We start from the raw sequence: 16,905 nt of genomic DNA, 5'->3' as shown, positions 1-16,905 counted from the left end.
ACTCAGAACGTCAGTGGAGAAAGGCATATATTTCATCATAACATCGTAATAGACTTGCTATATTGATAAATCGACACAATTTATCATATCAGCAGAAAATTTACCAGGATAACCTGGCTTCTCTTGAGATTTTCCTGCTTCAGAGCAATCATAGTTAATGATATGCTAAAGCCCGCGGGCACGTTGTTGCGATTGGTTACAAGGTAGTCTGTGACGTCACAAACACCACCGATTTCAAACCGCGGGTTTTTGGTTTACTGCAGTCTTAAACATAAAATACTCTGCAATGGTGCTGACTTATGAATTTGCACATGGTTTGTCTTAAAGCGTATTAAAAACACTACATAGACATAAAAACAACATTAAAAACTTGATTTTCACCACAGGGGGTCTTTAATATACATACATGTTTCACAGTGTTGGCAAATGTTTCAACTAAGTAACGAGATATTTAAAAAAAAAACATCTGAAGTTTTCAGGTCAAAAATAGGGCAGAAAATAGCTGATTTCTTCTAAATTAGAATGTTTTTGATGTACAAAATCTTGATAACATTATAAGTCGACCGCAGAAAACATTATAAAAATAAATCAGTTCATGACCCCTTTAAAAATAATACCACAATGAGAAAAATCTTAACTGTCATAATAAATATAAACTATATTATTTATTTGCATTTATTAATGTGAAAGTGAGGTGTTGTTTCATGCACAAAATGTTTTTATACAACACAGCTTTCCTGTAAGACTACAAAAAATGTTTTGACAAATGCTGCAATGTGAAACATAATTTTTTTATGTAAATATCCCTGCGGTGTGACAGTAAACGGTACCTTTGGAGCAGTCCGTGCCGTGAAACCCTGGGAAGCAATGACACGCTCCTGACATGCACTCTCCGTTGCCATGGCAATTCTGGGGGCACTCTTCCACTGAGTCTGAGACGACACATAAGAGACGCACGCATTTTACAACCCTCAGTTATTAATGAAGGACAGTGGAATGTAACATTCACAAATCTAGAAGACCTTTTAAACGCTGTTGTCAGACAGAAGAAAGCGAGTCATAACACTAAGAACTGTCTTGCGTTTTGTGAGATAATCTTTTACACAGCATGGTGCAATGAGAACTTTCAGTCAGCGTTATTGACAATTCAGTGGTAATGTGTGAATTACTGACACATTTTGCCAAAGCCTTATGGGAAATATAACGCCATGACTGTGATAAAAGCTAAAATAAATTATGCTTTTCAGATCATCAGTAGCCATCAACTGAAGATACACACATTAATACAGTATGTGATCATTTGATCTCCAGATCTAAGAGGCCTCAAGAGCACAGTGTATGTGTTTCTCCTCAAACTGAATAGTTAAGCATACATATTGTTATGAATATAGTGGACCCAGAAAATATTTGGACACTTAAGCCACACTTAAAAATGTATGAATGTCATTCTTTTAGATAAATATCAAAGTGGCATCTGCAAACAAATTATGGTAGAGCTTTTCTCCAAACTAATTTCACTTTTCTGAATCATTTTTGCAGACTGTAAACAACTAATCTCAAGGTTATTTTGAGTGGCTGTATGAATTTGGTTCTCCTCAATTCACACAGGTGTCCTAAAAGCAGAGGTCACGTTAACTGAAAATTGTCTGTCTTTGACGGAATTTTTTTATCAGTGACGGAAAAATCTGAAGGCCGTCCGTCACGCTGACAGACTACACACTGTAGCAGATCTATTGTAAATTGTAACTGTAATTCCCACCCCTGTCCAGCTGGTGGCGAGTGCGCTCCAATGTAGCAGCAGAGCACTGGATCCAGAACAAAAATTAAACTGGCACGAATCTTTTGCTATGCGTTTGATAACGCACAGGCGAGTACCCAGAAGCTAAAGAGCGCCAAAATGGTATTTATTGCTTGAATTTCTTAATGGAATGGGCAGAATTTGAAATATGAGACTTTGTTCCATATCAAAAGCAACACAAAGCCTATTGCGATTTATTGGATGGGAGGCACACTATGTACTGTTTATTCATCAACTGTTACAGCATATACCAAAAGATTGACTGAGATTTACGAATCGATATTGGTCTAATGAATGTGACCGAAACAGCAAGGAGACATTTTAATTGTTTAACTGTTCAACTGTGCCAACTTTTTTGAGACCTGTAGCAGGCATCAAATTTGAAATGAGCTCATTTAGTGGAACAAGTGGAAAATTTCTCAGTTTAAACATTTGTTATGTTATCTATGTTCTATTGTGAATAAAATATTGGCTCGTGATTTGAAAGTCTTTTAGTTTTAATTTTATTCAAATTTTAAAAACGTCCCAACATTTCCGGAATTCGGGTTGTACTTTAATATACACTGCCTGGCCAAAAAAAATAAAAAATCGCTGTTTGGATTTTAATAGGAAAATACTTAAGAGTCTATGGATGGATTGAAGCATACAACAGTTGCTATGTTCTGAATTTTGAATAAGTGAATAAGTGAACAAGTGAATGGTTTATGAATTTTTAAACAATATATACAGTACATGAATATGTAAAATACAGCAATGCCTCCTATACGCTTCATGAGTTCTGCATCACTGCCTGATATCCAGAGGTGGGAAGTCCAGGGGTCAGAGAGTAAAAGTCCTGCGATATTTTTATTCCACCCACTGTGCTGCTGTAATCAATAATGTAAATCTAACTAAGATTGGGTTCTAAATGAGTTCAGTGATTCAGATCAAATAATGATTATGTGAAAACATAACCAATACCACCTGATCATCTTTTAACTTTGCTTGTCTGGTTGGTTTTAATGCAGTTAAAACTGCCCAAACTAAATCTAATATTAAAAAGTTAAGGGTCAAGAGCTCAACTAAAACAAACCCTGACCTCGATGATGGTAAATTTAAAATTGTGAATTTCTCCATTGGTGATTCTGCTTGTTATCATCAGGTGTCTTCAAAAATGGTCAATCATCACTCAATTAATCACTTAATTATCTCATTAATGCTTCAGTGGATGAGATAAAAATATGGCAGGACTTTTACTCTCTGACCCCTGGACTTCCCACCTCTGCTGATATCATGACAGACATGATGTCAAATTTCCACTTTTTCATCCCTCACTGACAGCTCCTCTCAGCTGTTGTCGAAAACCTAGACTTTGGCATTATGCGAAGTCATCACTATGGCAACCTTTGTAGATATAGTGGATACTGACTTAACTCCCTGAACAAACATATTTCAGTGCTTATTTTTATTTTACAAATACACCTATTCCTTGTGTGGCCTAAAGAGAAATGTAAATAAAAGCAAAAAAAAAAAAAAAAAGCAGCTCTCCTTCAACTGCACACATTCAAACTGAAATATAATATGAGGTTAAGGTTTGATCAGGTACTGTGTAAGCTGCTCGGAGTGAAATGCATCCTCTACTAGTAAATAGTTTTTATTTCACCATCTTTTTTTTAAACATTCTGACCTTAGTGTGTAAATAAAAGCTAGGGGTGTGTACCTAAAGCCACAGTGCTGAATGAAACCGGCTCTTTCTCTTTGCCGTCATTGTAGAAGGCCAAGTGCCAGGTGCCGGGGTCCAGATACTGCACAAAGATCGCCTCATTCTGGACAACAGTCTGAATACTGCGCCGCTCACGAGGAGACTCGATAACGCTCCACTTCTCCTTTCCATCCAGCCTTTCCATATAGTCATACTGAAGACGCACAGAGAGAGAAAACAATCAGCAAGGCAAGGAACTACAGGCTGTCACTTTCACTAAACACTGTAATGGCAATCAAAAAAGTCAAATTAAATCAAAATGTAGAGGAGATAACAACTCTGAAATGTGACAAGACACGTGTAAAAATGCTGCAGACAAATATGCAGCGATAATTTGGAAATCATTTACAATTCATTATAAAAAGTTGCAAAGAAAAAAGGCCTGTCTACACAGATGGTCTCTTCATGGTAATTAACAAAAACCTGTCTTTTTAAGGAGGAACATCATAGAGAACCAGATTTCCTGGCTCTAGCTCCCACACTGTCCCACCAAATGGTGACAAACCCCAATTTTCAAAGGTCGTTTTTTTTTTCGGATCAGTGTGTTAACCCTTTTGGTGTTTGCCGGGGCAGTGTGAACATAACAGTGCCAACCAATAGATTTAGAGATCAACACTTGTGTAGTCTCAAAAGCAGACTGTTTAATTCTAAATTAGAGAATGTGGTAACACGTTATTTTACAGAGCCATAGTTACATTTTACTACATGTACTTAATATAGTAATAACAGTAAATTATGCATAATTACAAGTAACTAACTCTAAACCAAACCCTAACCCTAACTGTAACTCTATACTAAGTACTAGGGCTGGGTAAAAAAATATTGATTTCTCGATTTTAATCGATTCTCATTTTTACGGACCGATATTGATTCTTAAATCCCAAGAATCGATTAGTCTAGTCTGTTTTCAGTTGATAAATGAGCAGAATATGTAGCGCCTCCCATCCAATAAATCGCAATAATCTTTGTGCTTTGTTACTTTTAACATGAAGCAAAGTTTCAGATTTCAAATGACATCCGTCTTATTATGAGATTCAAAAAATAAATACCGTTTTGGCGCTGTTTAATGTGATGTGACAGATCACTTTAGCACCTCAGTTAAAGAGAAGCAGCAGCACGAGCGCATGTGAACATCCTCTCCTCGCTTTAATACCAGTTACAGCGCAAAATAAACATGAATAAACATCTGAGGGTATGTTAAAATATACAGTACAAAAAAAACCCGAATTGGAGTAGACATATGATTATATAATTCTAAACTTTATTTATAATAAAAACATAATTGAGTTTGTATATAAATATGTAAATTTAACCATCAACATTATTATAGTAGTACCAACTGACTTACATGTGTAGTTTACAGCATTAGTTGAGAGATTGTTTTCCTCTAGAAAAATTGCCATGTACTGTAACTGAAATACTTCATCCAAAATAATCAATATCAAATCTAATCGAAAGCGTGTGAATAGTAATCAAATCAATTCGTGAAAATTGTCAATACCCAGCCCTAATAAGTACATTTAGTTAATTGATAGTACTCAGTACTTGAGTAATTACAATGTAACTATGGCACTGTAAAATAAAGTGTAACGAGAGTGTTCATAAAAAACAAATTAGGTCTATTAATGGTGCCATTTGGGACTTTTAAGGAAGCACCAAATAAATGAATGTGTAGGTATCGATTCAGTAACCGACCAACCCGATCTCACAGCAATTCGTACGTATTTTACGAGGTGGCTAAATCGTATGAATTTATACGACCTCACTCGTACTAATTCATACGTTTTTTGCTAAATCGTATGTATTTTATGAGTTGACAAATTCGTATGAATTCATACGAATGACCTACCCCAAACCCCGCCCCTAAACCTAACCGTCACTGGGGTTTAGACAAATCGTACGAATTCGCACGAGTGAGGTCGTATGAATTTATACGAAATAGCCACCTCGTAGAATAAGTACGAATTGGTCGTGAGATAGCGTTGAACCGACTGACTCATTCCATGAGTAAGCTTTCTCAGACCAATGAGTTAATCTGTGACTCATTGAGTTTTGACTCATTAAAAAGAACTGGCTCATAAGAGACATTCATTTGCAACACAGTTGTCCTAGCAAAGACGTACTGTCTGTTTAGTACTCATTGTATTATTTCTTGCTGCCCAGTCTTTGTCTCTCTTCATATTCAATTCAGACATAAAGCTTATGAGCGTTAATGGAATAGTTCACCCAAAAATGAAACTTCACTGACTCACCCTCGTGTCCTTCCAAACCCTTAACACAAATAAAGAATTATTGTTATTGAAACCTGAAAGTTGTTTCCCTCCAATGAAAGTCCATTCCACCAAAACTTTCACGATTCAAAATGTTCATAAAGACATAAAAGTAATCTATATGAATTGAGTTGTCTTCTGTTTTCTGAAGAGACAAGATTGCTTAATGTAATGCACAAATTTAATTTAGGCTTTTATTTACTTTAAAACAACACACATACATTAAGCAAATCAAATATGTTAAACAGAACCGATTTATATGGATTATGAGGTGTGTTTTAATTATTTTGGTGTAAGGGACTTTTAATGGACAGACAGAAATCTCTCAGGTTTCATAAAAAATATCTCATTTGTGTTTTGAAGGTGAAAGAAAGTCTGGGTTTGGAATAACATGAGGGTAAGTAAATCATGAAATATTTTTCAGTTTTAGGTCAACTAACCATTTAACAAAAACTCAACTGAAAGTGATTAAAAACTGGATACTCAACCTTAATTATAAGTGGACATGGCTCCTTTAAGAGAAGAAACAAGACATGAGGCGATTTGCTCACCTGAGCATGTGAAGGAGGCAGGCCTTTCCGCATGTAGACCCCAAACAGTGCGTCCTTGCCCAGGGAGATGTTGAACTTGAGGAAGTGTGGCTGGCGCAGGTGAAGCAGAGACCTCCAGAAGACGCCTGGAGGAACATCCTGACTGACACGCTGACCCAGCTCCAACTCCCCGCTGTTTATACTGCTGTTCTTCAACACCCACGGCCCTGAGACGGACGCCAAGAGAATAAACAAGATTTGTTTGATTAAAAAAAAAAAAAAAAAAAAAACACAAAGAAAGTCTTTCAAAGACAGGGAGAATGGGGAATATCCTCAGCTCTGTGTGAAAATATTTGCAATGTGTACAAAGTAAAGTCAACATATATTATTCCACAGAGACGCAGCTATGCGCTAATGAGTGTGCCGTGTGGGCTGCCAAAGTCATCAACCCTAAATCAAACCCTGTCTTTTCCCTTGAGATCATAATACCTCTGCATGACAGCACTGGCCACACACGCACACTTCCCTTCCCACTACACCTGCTAAGTCTGTCCTCTAGAGAGAAAACTGCTGCCATGTTGACAGCGCAGATAGATCGCAGCAACTCCAATCAGAAAATAACCCAGCAAATGGCCTTGATGGTATCAGAAGCAATGTACACACACACAAACACACTCTTTTGTGTCTAAGAGGCCAGTGCCAACATGAGTGGGCTTGGTGTTAGCTGTCAGTCTAGTCGGCGTTCTCGATGTTTGATGGGCCCTGATAAGCAGAGACAATCTGTTTCCCTGCCTGCAAAAACCTCTGGCTGCATTTAAACGAGTTAGGACGAGAGGAATTGAATTGAGAGAGCGCAAGCAGGCTCTTTCTCTAAACGGATCAAGCCTTCTTTTTGCAGGAGAACATGCGCACGTATACGCAGTGTCAGGTCTGAGTGACAGGTCGGTTAAAGCGGACCATTCTGGTAACCAGTGGGAGCTCGCACCAACCTCCCTCATTAACACGGAGCATGGATGGACGGCTCTGTGCTGAAAGAGAGCAACACACTCAAAGAGCAAAAGAGAGATGGAGAAATTGAGATAGACGGGGAAGCAGAAAAAAGGGGAAGAGAAAGTCCCCTGGAGAGGGTGCATAAGAAGAGTCTTCTGCTCTGGAGCTGAAGTTCACACTCCTCATGCTCTCAATCAGCCAGAACTGCCTACATCAGAGCCACTGAAAAAGGCTCTTTCCTTTCCCCTTACAAGTGTACCCGTACACCCATGTCTTGGTATGGATGGACTTCAGTCTGGATATGACTAGAGCAGTCAAATCATCCTGCCTTATATAAACCTACAATAACTCTTATGAATTTATTAAATAACATACTATGATAAACTATTAACAATCCTTAGAGGAAATGATAGATTGTATCAGTATCTAAGGAGTTTGAGGAACACAATTGAGAAGGTTTAATAACAGTATATGGTTATGGTTACACTTGAATTGGTTACAAATTAGATGTACCTGTATAAAACTGAATAAAACAGTTAATTGTACCCATCATGTATGTAGAATGTTACCTGAGAAATAGAAAGAGAAATAGAGTAAGCAAGAGAGAGAAAGTGTAGAGAGAAAGAGATGGAAGGCAGAGCTTAGGAACAAAGCCCCCAAGAAGAGCCAAAAAAAAAAAAAAAAGAGAGAAGAGAAGAGCCAAAGAAAAGAAGCCTGTGAGAAACAATCTTCTTCTATCGCTTTCTTGACCATGTGACTGAAACCCAAATTTGAGACATTAAAACTGACCAATCAGCAGACCCTCGATGTACACACATCTTAGCCTACATGCCTTGATCACTATCAGCACCTCTTTGCCTTTAGGAATTTCAAAAAAATAGCCCTTGGTGGGGATTGGAACAGGAAAGCAATTGATTTTGTTCATTTTTGAGCCTTCAATTCCAAGTGAATCAAGTAATGCCCTATATTTTCCTGCTGAATATTCTGCTGATGATGGCCTTGAACTGTCGAAACAATGTGTTTTTTAACCAATAAAGTTGTTGTTCTGTTGGAGTGAGTGTTGCAATTTTCCCAATTCACATGCATTTTTAATTTTTTAATATTCTGTTTCACCAAAAAAGGTCAAATGACCTGTGAATGTTGTTTCAAGCAGAAAATGCAGGTGAAGGATCAATCACCTCAAAGCAAGGGCGTGATCTTATAGAAGGATCAAAGATTCCTCAAGGTTTTAGTGATTTTTTTATTTTTTCAGTCTTGACCTCTTTTGTTTGTTTTCTGTATTTTCTGTGTCTGGTCTTTATTGTATATACATACATAAAATTGCTCTTCCATAACGCTATCAGAAGCACTTTCATGTGGAAGTCCTGACATAAGTCATGTGAAAGGCTCTTGTATATGCGCATAACAACAACATTCAAACTGGAGATCAGTGTGAGTCCAGCATCATGTTTTTTCTCCCCCACTGACAGCTCACCATAACACATGTGTCTGTGTGCATGTGTGTCTGTAGGACAGCTAGCCCTTCTCCAGAAAGCTCTCCATCAAAGTGAAGAGGGAAAAAAAACACTTCAGAAAAACAAAGCAGGAGAGAAAGCAAATGCACTCTAAAGCCTCTGCACATGATGTCCTTCCTCCTACATTATGTTCATCTAATATCAGACAAGAGTCCTTCCATTACCAACCAGGGCTTCATTGGAAAAATGTACCTGTGGCACTTCTGTAAAATTATATGTTCTTGCATGTTCTGCTGCATTTTCATTTTCATGCAAGTGAATGTCCAGTGATCATAAACGTGGTCTTAACATAGTATTGCACAAGAAACCATGTAAAAAAGTATTACGTCCAAAACAAATAGGATTGTGCACACAGACACTCTCTAGTTAAAACCATATTAGCACCTATGTGTCCTCCATAAAGAAGCACTATTTTAGAGATCTAAAGGGAGAAGAAGCTGTACTGTGTGTGAAGAACATCAATATACCGACACTCTCTAAAGGTCAGTGACAGTCGTTATCATCTAAACGCGTTGACACTGATAATGATAAATCATTTGAGGTGAACGCACAACAGACAGAGAGATTCTTTGTGTCTGAGCCACTGTGAGTAGCCAGAGCTTTGAACCATTAACTAATTCTATTGAGATCCAAAATGCCTAATCTAAATAACCCTGTTTATCAAAGGTCGCCGTGAGAACAAGGCACACGAGACTGTGATTTTACACTAATGTACTCTCTCAATATACAGTAAAAACAATCACTGGTTGGGCTCAGAAGATTCTTAAAAAGACTAACAGGTATTACAACAAGCCAATGGTGACTAATTATTATTAAGTTATTACATAATTTATTTTTAATTGGTAAAAAAAAAAAAAAAAATGCTGGAAAACATTTTAACCATTATTACATTGTAATTATTGTGTTATTACATAGTTATTACAATGACAGAATTATGATAACTATAAAATAAACTTATACATTTTTACCCCACTAGAACAACATTAATACTCATGAATTGTGCATGATAAAACGATGGACGTGTAAACAGGGCAATTTGGATTTCATGTTATCAGTGGGTTTGCATTTCATGTCATCAGGTGATTTGGATTTCACATTGTCTTGTTTCAGGGTTCTGGCACGTGTTTTGCTTTTACCTCTGCCTCCGGAGGGCACTGTTGCCACATCGCCAATGCCAGGAATACTCATGCTGAGGCCAGTGTTCACCAGATGCCCTTCTGTGGGCTTCAGCCGCCAATTCAAGCCAAGCAGATTAAGAGCTATGAGGGAGAGAAAGAGAGAATAAAAAAAATAGAACATGACACTACATTACACCTTCCGACTACTTTATGTATACACGGATGACACGTCTTGACAGCTGAGAGCCTGCGACACCCAACAACTATAACTCTTGCTGACAGAGGTGACTTTAGCATACAAATACACTCATTATAGAAAATGACACTTTGACTGCAGTCTGTGCTTTGTTTGGGCTCTGTGCCCAGACAGGTTTAGTTGGACCAGGTTTAATCCAAACCACTCCAGGAATACTAAACTCGCCGTAGATGTATGTCACACGGAAGCGGGTGGCAAATGAGCAAAACAAAATGTCAAATGCAACACAATAAGATTTCAGAAAGGAAATGACACTTATCTTGATACTGCAAAACAGGGTGTGAGAGGACAAGAAAATTGTCTTGGACAAAAAATAAACTGAAGCCAGTTTAAACACTTTCTTGTTTTTATGTGTGTGTGTGTGTGCTAGAGAAGATTTTGGCTTGCTGCCTGCTTCTCTCCGCACCCCATATGTACTATAATCAGTGCTTCAGTGCTTCAGCGCTTCCAAGACTTTGCAAAGACTGATTAGCTCCAATGGAGATCACTCGATATGCAATATTCAAATATGTCAAGTCGTGTTTAAGAAATATGATAATGATCAGAGAAAGTTAGTTTTGTGATGTGCTGGTGGAAATTACAGATGAGATGCCCCAAGGGAAAACAAGTGCAGTCATACACATTAAATCTTGCGGGAAAATGCTGACGCTCGCAGTATAAACCATAACACCTCACCTCCGCCCCCTAGTTCTTCTATCCCTCCCTCAATCTCATCCACCCAAAATCAATGCCAACTCAGTCTTTTGGTACCTCCAGACTGTACATCTGAGGGCGCGTTATCGCTCTCATGTAGAGGGGTCAAAAGAAAAAGCTGACTCCTTCAGGCTGTCAGATGCACTGATGCCATCTAGCCATTGTCCCACATGCACTATTCCTCATCTTATCTCTCTATCCTCTAATCAGCCTTATCTCTCACTCACTCATTGTTCTTTTCACCTTTCTTGTGTCCTCCATCCCTCCTGTTTTCTCTTCGTCTATTTCATTGCAGTGCTCGCTGACAGAGATGGTCTGTTACATTGACCTAAAACATCTTGCCACACTAAGCAGTACTGTGGAGAAATTCTTAACATAATGTTTTATTCCTCTGCAAGCTATTGGTTGAATTCAAAGCTGCCACACAAAAGCAACTATTTAATATATATTATATATTTAATTTCACTACATTTCATTAAATATATAGAATTAATTTTATGTATGTTTCCCCCTTATAATAAAGAGTCATCAGTCATATGCTTCTGGAGTTCTCTTTAAGGAAGATGTCCAAGTTGCATACAGTATAGAGCAACAGCACCATTGAGCCATTGAAATGAATTGAAAGGCTAATGGATTGTTCTCCACATATATTACAGCTTCTTGAATTCAATCACAAAAGAAAGAAAAATCACTCAACCTTTAAATATCACCGAATAGCATTTTTGTATTAGTTTATCTTCTAATGTAGCAAATGTGGTCAACACAATGAGATTAAAGCCTTTTATTACAAAGTAGATGAATGACAATTTTCACCACAGCTGGATAATGAAGTTTTTTTCATTTTTGTTCAGACTGGGGGGGGGGGGGGGGCGGTTGGGGGGGGGATGTTTTTATCTCTCAAAACATCTGACCCTTTAGCTTCAAAGGTATTTAACAATCCATGTGAATTCATATGAAGTATGTCACTGCCTCGTGAATTTAAATGTATAGCCATTTAAACAGCATGTTTACAAGTTTTCATTTGCTGCAAATGTGTTAATAAAGCAACTATTTGTCAACAGACGATATTCAATTAACAGTAACAACAGTAACCGCAATAACAGTGGAATAAATAAATACAATTAAAATAATTATAACATTAATTTACATATTACAGGTTCATTCAGCATCCATCAAGAGAATAAAACTCTGACAGCACAAGTACCTTGATATTTCATATCCTCTGTGGAAGAATGTGGGCATGGTGAAGGGTCAGGTAAGGGCCACACACTGGTCTCACGTCTTATTTGTGTTATTTGTGATTTGTTTATTTATTTATTTTATTGCTAATCTAATCTGGAGGAGATCTTCAAAAAAAAAACAAAAAAAAAAACTAATTTTCGGCATGTGAAATAAGCATTAATTATTAAGAGGAAATGTGTTAGATGTGAAATTCATGAGATGCTGCATCTCACTTTATGTAATCTCTATGTATAATTCACCTCTTCAAAGTGATGAATAATATTACCTACCTAAAGCACAGAGAAAGAAACAGGAAGAAAGTGAAGGAGTGAGAGAACAGACGGGGATACAGATGACAAAAGTATTCCCCTGTCTTGCCTGAGTAAGTCTGCATCTTCAGTCTGGAGTTCTTCTCGGATTTAAAAGCACACTGAGAAAATGAAATCTGAGCTGCAAAGCTTATTTCACTGAGCTGTACCAGCTGAGTTGGTGCTGACAGCAGCACTGGAAAAGTGGAACTCTTTCTTCAGCAATCCATTTCAATAATAGAACCGTAATGCATTTTTGAACTAATGCTTAAATGCACATGTTCAGTTTATGGTCAAAATTAGGGCTTTTATCTGATCCTATTTACACTAATCACAGATCCAATATTTGACATAAATATATATTAAATATGCATTATTGTTCAAAGGTTTGGGGTCACAGTTTCCACAAAAATATTAAGCAGCACAACTGTTTTCAACATTGATAATAATAAGAAATGTTTCTTGAGCAACAAATCAACATATTAGAATGATTTCTGAAGGATCATGTGACACTGAAGACTGGAGTAATGATGCTGAAAATTCAGCTTTGCCATCACATGAATACATTACATTTTAAGTTATTTTCAATGTGTAATAATAATCACAGTTTTTTTTATTAAATAAATGCAGCCTTACAGTGAGCAGAAGAGACTTTTTTCAAAAACATTAATAAATCTGGCTGTATATTGATTTTGAGATCTGTTGGTCAGACAAACTAAATACTCTGCACTAATTGAAAGACAGTATCAGTATCAGTGATATTCCTGCATTATTTTACTCAGTACATTTATATGAAGTGCATGTATTTTGACTTTCCTACTCAGAATGAAATGCATTTTGACAAGTGTGTGTGTTGTTCAAAACCACTGGCGGTTCATAAGGGGCCCCTGATAGACGTGTACAGTATATGAAGGTGCTGCTGATGTGATAGCTGCGAGCTAATGCATGTGAAGCTCTGACCTCAGGCATGGCCCTGAAAACTAAGCCACGAGTAAGTCAGCTGATCTCCTTCGTGAGCTCACGCTTGCAGAATGACTGGAGAAAAGAGCTGACTTACCTTTGACAGCATGAAAGATGCTTGGAAATTGAGGACGACACTAAACAGATAGTGGTGTCAGCTTTATGAAACAACTATGCCTGGTCAACGTGCTGCTGAGGTGTTCTGTGGAAAGTCTCTGGAGGCTTTACGGTACGCGTGAATGTCTGTTTGAGTCCATTACTGTATTACGATTTTGCTCTGCATAGAATAAAACGCTAAGAGGCTGCACAGAGGCTAAAAGTATTTACACTCCAAATCAAGAGAGACAATATATCATGTGCTTAAATGTTTATTATTGATCGGGTGCACGAAGTACAGAAGACACACGCTAATTAACATGATCAAGGAGTAGCTGTCTGTCAGCTGCCTTTTACTGTAAAGCACGTGTGGAAAACAAGCCAATCACATTGGCTGGAGAAAGGTCAGGTGACATAACTACAGTATGTCACGAAGACCTTAAATAGATGGCCGAAAAATGTGTCATCAGCTTTGTCTTCAGGAAGCCGTTTGTTTGCACATGTGTGTGAAAAGTCCATTTTGTGTGTTATGAGGACTGGTAGCGCTGATGTTGCGAGTGCCCCTCAGTTATCTTAAGTGTTTGAGGAGTTGTTAGAGGTGGTTACCCTGGCGTTCTTCCCACTCGTAAAACAAGAACAGGTTCCATTGCTAGCACAGGAGCTAAACTCTTTTTTGGCCAGCATATTCTTCTTCCCTTAAGAGAGTCTGGCTTTTACAGACAATATTGTCTGGTCAACAAGAGGGATGGAGGGGAGGGGGGTGTTGTGTCCAATATTAGACTTAAAAGCTCTGAACCGTACTCCACAGACTTACACGATAGACCTAAAAGACACATACTTCCACCTAGAGGTCTTGCATAAACACAGACAATTCCTAAGGTTTGCCTTCGGTGGGTGAAGCTTACCAGTATCAGGTTCTGCCTTTCGGCCTAGCTCTGTCATCCCGTACATTTACGAAGTCATTGGCTCCTCTGTGACTCCCGGCCATATGTCTACTCGATTATATTGATGACTGGCTGATTTTAGCCAGGTGGAGAGAACTAGTGGGTCAGCATCAAAATGTCAGCTCCTGCACGAGGAAGTTTCAGTTTTGGCTCAAGAGCAGAGGGTTAACCCATGAAAGAGGAGTTGACTCACTGTCCACTCTGGTTTGTCTGAGGTTGTTGAGACCATTTTAAATGCTAAAGCTCCATCTACCAGAAAACTTTATGCCCTGAAGTGGCGTCTCTTCGAATCATGGTGTGCACAGCATCATGCTGACCTGGTTCACTGCCCAATTGGTTCAGTGCTGGAGTTTCTGCAAGAGCGCCTTTCGGCAGGGTTATCACCTGCTACACTTGAGGGATATGTGGCCGCTATATCTGAATGCCATAATCATATTAATGGAGCCTCTGTGGGGCAGAATCCCCTTGTGTCTCATTTTCTCCAAGGTGCCAGATGGCTGAGACCTATCAGAAGTTCACTCAGAGAAGTTTCCAATCCTTAAGATGGCTCTGTTATTGGCTCTAACATTACTTAAGAGAGTAGAAGATTTGCAAGCCTCATCAGTTGCCTCCTCCTGTCTACATTTTGGCCCTTGTTTGGTTAAAGTGATTCTACACTCAAGGCCAGGTAACGTCCCTACATGGCCATCCATCCGGTCATCCTTCAAGCCTTTTCTCCTTCACCTTTAGATTCACCAGAGCAAGAAAGGCTTTTGTGTCCAGTCAGGGCTCTTAGGATTTATGTAGATCACACAAAGGTGTGGCGTAAATCTGAACAGCTTTTTATCTTCTTTGGAGTTCGGGGGACAGGTCCCCCCATCTCCAAGCAGCGACTATACCACTGGATTGTGGACGCTTTTACCTTTGCCTATGAGGTGTGTGGGTTAGCTTTTCCTCTAGGTCGGAGGTCGGCAACCCGCGGCTCTTTAGCGCCCCCATAGTGGCTCCCTGGAGCTTTTTCAAAAATGTATGAGGGGGGGAATATATTTTTTGTTTTCATATGGTTTCTGTAGGAGGAAAAACATTACACAAACATTCTTAACATTTTTCAATGCTGTAAAAATGTGTATAAAATATTAAATTTCAACATTTCTGTCAATGAAGATTTGCGTCATAGCCTGCGACACACGTTTCTGCGCGGCGAGGGTATGCATCAACGTCACTTTCCCGCTGAAAGCGCGCTCCCTCAGCTGGACTGAGTGGCAAAAGAACCTGCTGTGTGACTGGATTTAATAGAGGAAACTGCGAAAATGCGAGTACAATAAAGGTTGGACTCGTAAGTGTTTCTTACCAAATAAACCAAATCCATGGATATTGACATGTAGCCAAGAGTCGTGTTTCCTGACATTATATGTTCCTGATTTCGACGCCGGGGAAATACATAAAGCAAATCTGCCTGTGAATATTTTATATAACTACAATATAGGTAGGTTTAAATTCACGTAATTACTTATATCAATGTTATATCGTCATGTTGTCCAGCTCTAAAACATATATAGTTTTATAGTATAGTTTTTGTCAGTGTTTATTTTAAAACACACAATTATGCAGAGTATAAGATGGAAAATATTTAATGGATGATTTGTCAACATAATATATAACAATAAAACATATATGGAATGATTTTACCTCAAAATCCAACAATCTGACACGAAATGATAACTGCAAATCCATGTTTCTCTGCCTGGAGTCCAGCTGTTTCTGTGAACTGCAGTGATCCATTTTCAGCAGTTTTTAAATATATACCTCGGGAATACCTCATTATGTATTTGTAGCCTACTTAACTTTAGTCATTTTGATAGTAGGCTAGTAGCTAATATACACTTACAGCCTGTGTTGCCTTCATATAAGGCTTATATAAGACTTTTAATTTTTTGCGGCTCCAGACAGATTTTTTTTTTTTTTTTTTTTTTTTTTTGGTCCAATATGGCTCTTTGAACATTTTGGGTTGCCGACCCCTGCTCTAGGTGTTAGAGACCACTGCAGCAGGGATGTGGCCACCTCAAAAGCTTTATCCAAGGGTGCTTCCTTACAGGATGTTTGTGTTGCAGCAGAGTGGTCCTTGCACACATTCATAAAGTTTTATAGTCTGGATTTGGACTCAACCCTAAGGTCTCAGGTCCTATTGAGTTAGTTCAACTTTCCGGCCGCTAGGCCAAGTAATCGTTCTGGCCAGTCATGAGGTGCATGGTATGCTTCGCCTCTGAGTATTAAGGTCACTGATATTAAATTGTGTGAATTTCTTTTTGACTGGTTATCATTTGAGCCTTTGTATGGCTGTGTTTGTGGCGGGCTAGTCCTTTACACACCTTTACACATGTATATTACTGTAATTTAGGATTGACCCCAGAATTGACCTCTGAGTTAATCCATTTCTTAGGCCAGGAGTTTGTGCATACTTCATACTTCACATACCTTGTTCAGTCA

The 16,905-nt window shown here is 38.4% G+C and overlaps 1 protein-coding gene across 8 annotated transcripts in view; it reads right to left on the bottom strand.

The window, feature by feature from the left end:
• Window positions 1-16,905, bottom strand: part of tenm2b (teneurin transmembrane protein 2b) — a 249,536-nt gene that overhangs the window by 34,044 nt on the left and 198,587 nt on the right. For 7 of the 8 annotated variants that reach the window (XM_067375177.1, XM_067375175.1, XM_067375180.1 and 4 more), the window contains 4 exons: window positions 9,980-10,102; window positions 6,361-6,566; window positions 3,498-3,693; window positions 831-932 (listed from right to left, as the gene is read on the bottom strand). In XM_067375177.1, the coding sequence (XP_067231278.1) occupies window positions 831-932; window positions 3,498-3,693; window positions 6,361-6,566; window positions 9,980-10,102 (627 nt within the window). The remainder of the gene's footprint in view (window positions 1-830; window positions 933-3,497; window positions 3,694-6,360; window positions 6,567-9,979; window positions 10,103-16,905) is intronic. The other variant, XM_067375179.1, reaches the window with a different exon arrangement.

Source organism: Chanodichthys erythropterus, chromosome 22, assembly GCF_024489055.1.
Source record: "Chanodichthys erythropterus isolate Z2021 chromosome 22, ASM2448905v1, whole genome shotgun sequence".
Lineage (NCBI taxonomy): Eukaryota > Metazoa > Chordata > Actinopteri > Cypriniformes > Xenocyprididae > Chanodichthys > Chanodichthys erythropterus.
The sequence above is the reverse complement of the archived record's forward strand: the minus strand, read 5'-3'. Positions and strand labels throughout refer to the sequence as shown.